The sequence below is a fragment of the Atta colombica genome, unplaced genomic scaffold (assembly GCF_001594045.1).
Source record: "Atta colombica isolate Treedump-2 unplaced genomic scaffold, Acol1.0 scaffold12, whole genome shotgun sequence".
Taxonomy (NCBI): Eukaryota; Metazoa; Arthropoda; class Insecta; order Hymenoptera; family Formicidae; genus Atta; species Atta colombica.
In genome coordinates this window covers 2,343,087-2,348,885 of record NW_017259206.1, presented here as the reverse complement: position 1 = coordinate 2,348,885, position 5,799 = coordinate 2,343,087, and the positions used below count along the sequence as shown (strand labels likewise).

At 33.6% G+C, this 5,799-nt stretch overlaps 1 protein-coding gene across 1 annotated transcript; it reads right to left on the bottom strand.

Annotated features, from left to right (window-relative positions):
- Positions 1 to 641: 641 nt before the first annotated feature.
- On the bottom strand, positions 642 to 1,040 carry LOC108694223 (putative uncharacterized protein FLJ37770). The gene has a single exon (XM_018203591.1). It carries the CDS (start codon positions 1,038 to 1,040, stop codon positions 642 to 644), a length of 399 nt encoding a protein of 132 aa, XP_018059080.1.
- Positions 1,041 to 5,799: the final 4,759 nt, after the last annotated feature.

Below are 5,799 nucleotides of genomic sequence, written 5' to 3'. Positions count from 1 at the left end.
GGTATTATATACCTTGATCAAAAAGTTCCTGGAATTCATTCAGAAAATTCAAAATACAAGTTTTATTCATCAAAAATGATATTGTCCCCTTCAAAGTACTCTCCATCTACGCAACGCACTTATACCAGCGCTTGATCCAGCTCTCGAAACATTTCTGAAACTCTATTGTCGGTATAGCCATCAGAGCCGTCTTCGATTTTTCCATTATTTCCTTTCGGCTGTTAAAATGCGTTCCCCGTAATGATTTTTTGACTCGATCGAACAGAAAAAAATCGTAGGGAGCCATATCAGATGAATTCGATGTTGGATGATATTTATTTCGTTCTTGGTTCACGGATAATGATGGTACTGTGCGACGGTGCGTTATCATGGTGCAAAACCATGAGTTGTTCCACGAGTTGTTTGCCCACAACTTTCTTTTTTGGCGAACTGCTTTACGCAAACGTCTCATAACGCCCAAATAATACTCCTTATTAACTGTCTGACCTTCTGGCAAAAATTCGTGATGTACAATACCGTTGTAATCCATGAAAACCGTGAGCATCGCTTTCTTTTTCGACTGAAAACGTCGTGGTTTTTTTGGTCTTGACTCATTTGAAGCTTTCCATTCACTCGCCTGATGTCTGGATTGCGTGTCATACTCATAAACCCAGTCTCGTCTCCAATGATGCGTTTGATGTTGGATCGGATTCAGCCTTGGAAATCATGTCTTTGGCGATGACAACGCGGTCCCTTTTTTGTATGAAATTCAGTTCCTTCGGGACCAACTTTGCAGCAACACACAAACCCAAACCATTAACAATGTCCTGAATGGATCCATAAGCAATGTTTAAGTCCTCTGCCAGCTCTCTGATAGTTAATTTGCGGTTATTGATCAACATTTCTCTCACTTTATTGATGTTTTCGTCGATTTTTGATGTCGACGGCCTGCCATTGCGTTCGTCATCCTCGACGGACTCACGACCACTTTTGAAGCGTTCATGCCATTCATAAACGGCTGTTTTCTTTAGAGTATCACTGCCGAAACAGTTTCCCAACATTTCCAAGGTTTTCACACCATTGAATCCATTTTTAACACAAAATTTAATACAAACTCGTTGTTGCAAATTTAACTTCATTTTTAAAATTGTAAAAAATCGAAAATACGTGCAAAGGTAGATGTACTCAAGACGGCATAATTTTTACAAAAGTCAAGCTATGGGATAAAATTTGGTGAGAATGTCAATGATAGATGTGGCAACCTAACCAAAAAAAGAACTCAAATCAGCTGACTCAGAGCATCACCTGGTGCTAATTCCGGGAACTTTTTGATCAAGATGATATTTATTTAAATTTAATTTTAAAAAACTGTAATAAATTTATTGCAAAAAATATTGCCTAAGATTAAATTTGGGAAATTTGGGGAGATTATTAATATTTCAAATTGATTGCGTTGAAAGTTCGACAACCATATCGGTACGCAATTTATTTATAATTTCTGAAATTAATTCATTTAAATGAATATATATAATGGTTCAAATGTTCTTAACATTCAGACCGTAGTGGCGTTTCATATTTAAAGTACATTATATCATAGTAACTAATTAATCATTCTTTTTTGAGATAACTTTAAAAAATACGTTCAAAACCCTTTTATTAAAGTCGCTCGAGCAATATCATTGTTATCAGAGGGAGATTCAGTGAAATTCTCCTAAGGGAGGGAGTGCAGTGAAGTTCTCCTAAGAAGAAAACACTCAGCATACAATAAAAGGTGCAATATCCAGAAGCGACGATCGCTCACTGAACACTTACTGAGCAAAAAAGGGATTTATCTATTATTAATATATTTATTTATTATAATTCATAACGTAGAATAACTTTGTCTGCTATAAATAATCTTTAATATCTTAATTTAATATCTTTCTTCCTTATTTATTACTGTTTATTATTTTTCTAATGCCGTGTTTAGGCTGCAAGGTTATGTAGCGCTCAGTGAGCGGTGGAACTTAATGCAACTTAAAATTACGCTCCATCATTCATTGAGCGTTACATAACTTTACGACTTAAACATGGCATTATAGAAATAATAAACAGTAATAAATAAATATAACAATATTAATCATTTGTAGATGATTAACATTACTAAATGTAGATGATTAACATAACTTAATAATACTACATTTTCTTAGTTCATACAACTTATTTCATGTTCTTATTATAATTTTATAATATATAAAGACGCTATTTAATTATAAATTTATAGTTATTCATACGACCTTTTTTCTGAGTTCAACAGTATTGCGAATTCGTCCTTACGTGGCTGTCACAGACAAATGACGTTCCTCAAATCGCCGTTGATTTAATTGCGTTCGCTCGGTGGTGTCTAACAATTGCTTTCCTTGAACGATTCATCTTATCTGCTTCCGAAGATTGATTAGCTGCACTCTTCCGTGATTCCGTTCCGGCTGTCGCTCAAATCCCTTAAACGGGATTCTCCCAATAAGCGGAGCTTTTCCCCGCGCGTGAGAGAGATAGGGCAGATATTCCGTATGCTATTTGTGTAAATGTATGTGTTTGTGTGTATATGTACCGAGTGTCTCTAGAATTGCAGAATCTAGAAAACTCGTAGACATCTTTTTATTTATTCACATACGTAGACCTTTGGTCTAAAATTGCAATATCAATAAAATGTAGCATAACTTTCAAAGAACATTTATTTAGAACATTATAGATTTATACATTCATACATCATTTTAAAGCCGGTATTCATAGAATCTTATATTTAAAACCGTCTTAAGTATACAGTCTTAAGATGTCATAAACTAATTATAAGATCGATATTCAATAGTTTGTTTTTACTTTAAGACCGTTTTGAGTAACGTGTTTTGAGATATTAATACAGCTCTTTAATTGACTCATAATTCATAATATCTCAAGACTGTACTGTAATATGATAATCTGAAATATAAGACTATGAATACCGGCCATAGAACAGTATTAATTTTTAATATTACTTAAGACTTAAAAGATCTTGAAATAAAAACTGATTATGAAATATTGATTTAGAGGCTTTGGTTAAGATGATTGGTCCAAACTTTCTAAAGACACTAGGTATACCTAGAAACACACACATGAGTGAATGTGTGTGTTGTGTAGAAATACATATAGAATGTTATTCTGTGCGCGAAGGAATTCATCGAATTTATTCGGAATATCTAAAAAGCTCAATTTTTTTCGCTTGGGTCGTTTGATCGTTTTATATTTGCAAGTAGTGATCGGTAAACCACTCTGTCGTAGACGAACGTCATTTCTCTGTAAATGCACGGGATACCTTTGGTGCACCGGACTGTTAAATGCGGTCGTTTGTGATATGCGCTACATTTAAATCGGATCCGATGAGTACGAGAAATTTGCATATTGTCGTCTACGCTTAGCTAGTAGCGCATATCCCATCGAGTCTCATAGCGTATGCTGAGAACGTAGAGGCCTTCTCGCTTAATGTCGAATCGCTGTTAGCCTTGGATATCTCGAATGAGAGATGAGTGATAAATCGACAATCAACATTGCGTATAATTAGTATTCTTTTCAATTTGTTATAGAATTAAAATAAAATATATCTAATTATAAATTTGAATAGTTTTAATTGAGGAAATGAAGAACCAAATTAATTCAGTGCAACCTGCGCGTTGCAGATGAGAAACAATTAATTTTTTTCAATTTGTCATGATCTTAATTTAGTCTGAAAATCTATTTATTTTAATTAAATTTAATTAAATGTGAAAGTAAGAATTTTTATTGTAATGAGAACTTGTTTGATTCTCTCTGATTTTATCGTAATGTTTTGTCATCCACTCTATATCTTTAAATATAGTAAGAAAAGAAGACATATTCGATCGATTTTTTTTCTTTTCTTTTCTTTACTATTAATACAATATACTGTCATATTTACAGATTGCATACGACAAAATTACTTTTGCTATTCGTAAACTGCACAGTGAGATGTGCATTTGGCTTAAAGGGGAAGGGTTTTTTTATCTATTGTCGATAATTTTTCTAAGGACCGAAACGCCCTTTCTGCAAACTCAATCCAATTTCTCCCCTATTCATCATTCACCCCATGTCTTCTGTGGGAAGAAAAATGTCGAGTGACGGAAACGACTAATGTGTTTCTATTTGACGGATAAACGGCGACATATAATATAAAATTAATAAATTCGAAACATTAATTGCATTATATCGTTAGAAAGACAGCGCTCTGTGACACAATAGGAATTAATAGTGAATGTTATTTCTTGCGCACAACATTGAACTCGTATCTCTAACACATACCTACATTTATGTTACATAATTTATCATATAATAACATCTATCTTATACAATTTATCATATAATGACACATTTATCTTGTATAATTTATCATGTAATATCTGCATGGATGGCAATGGAAGTTCCTTTCTGACATAAGCGACTGTCAGATAATTATATGAACAGTGTCAAATGGACACAGCATTTATTGAGCCAGATGCCAACGACATAATAACGTGGCGACCGTCCAAAATTTATTAATTATCCAGCAATTAATTATCGGGATTCTCTTCCGATCGTTTTGTTGGACATGCTTCTAACTACGTCACATTACTCTTTATCTATACATTACACGCTGTGCCATCACGCAAGTTTTTCAATTAGCTGTCGAAGCTGTGGTTTAAACAATCAAACTTCCGAAATGCTCCGGGATATACACGGAGATATGCGGGCACTTCCTATCCGCAACGCTATTGCTCTTAGGGACATCTCATTTGTCTCGCCAAACATCATTCATCGTGTGGAACGATGACAGAACATTTGCTCTATTGCTTGAGAATGAGTTATCCTGCGACGTCAGTGTCTCCTTATATATACATATATATATATATATATAGATGAATATGTGAAACCAAGCGATGAGCGTACACGACGATGCTCTATTGCGTATCATATTCGCGTGAATCATCCGTCAAGATTATTTAGCATAAATAAAATTCGCTCGAAAAGCTATGCCTCATATTTCTTCCTTTTTCTTTCGAACCGATCATTCTGGACACGAGAGAATAGCTTCAAACGTGAAGTATTTTTCGAGCGAAAGAATCCTAATTTATTCGAAGAATGTCTTAAAATGCTGATAAATCGAGTTGTATTTTAGAAACTGCGAAAACTAAGTTTTATTGCTTGTGAAATCTTCGATATAACATAATAAAATGTCAAGATGGGCTTTTTTGCTGACAAAGCCAGTAGCAATGATTCACTTTTCCCAATACTAGTAGGTACATGAAAAATGGACTACTTCTACCTTTCCTTTAAAACAGACTTTGCCTTCATCTCTTGTCAAAGTATTTGCTTTATTCTTATCCATATGAACGCGTGTTCTTTGACGAATGCGACTTAAATTTTTTCTAGAAAGGTTTTGTGGTCCAACGAAAATGTTCTTGATTTTTCGTTCGATATCTTATGCTTGTTTCCTCTTAAATATATCTAACTGATGTTAAAATATTTATACAGCAATATCGAAAATAATTTATCAATATGTATCGTGATCATCTCTAAGTATCTATATCTCACATGAATAATTTTTAATAATACTCGCGTTAGATAAACAAAATATTAATAAATAACATCGCAAATTATTGTTTGACAAATGAAAAAATCATGATCGAAATATCTAAAAATTTAGCTATAGATCTGAAAATAATTTCGTTTGGATTATCAAAATATAAGACTCTTCAAATTGGTTGCTAGAATGTTAAAATTTTTGCAATTGCAGCATTGTTTAAGTGCTACGTA

Excerpts from the sequence above, each read along its gene's own strand:
- LOC108694223 (XM_018203591.1), bottom strand. The coding sequence starts at position 1,040 with ATGTTGGGAAACTGTTTCGGCAGTGATACTCTAAAGAAAACAGCCGTT.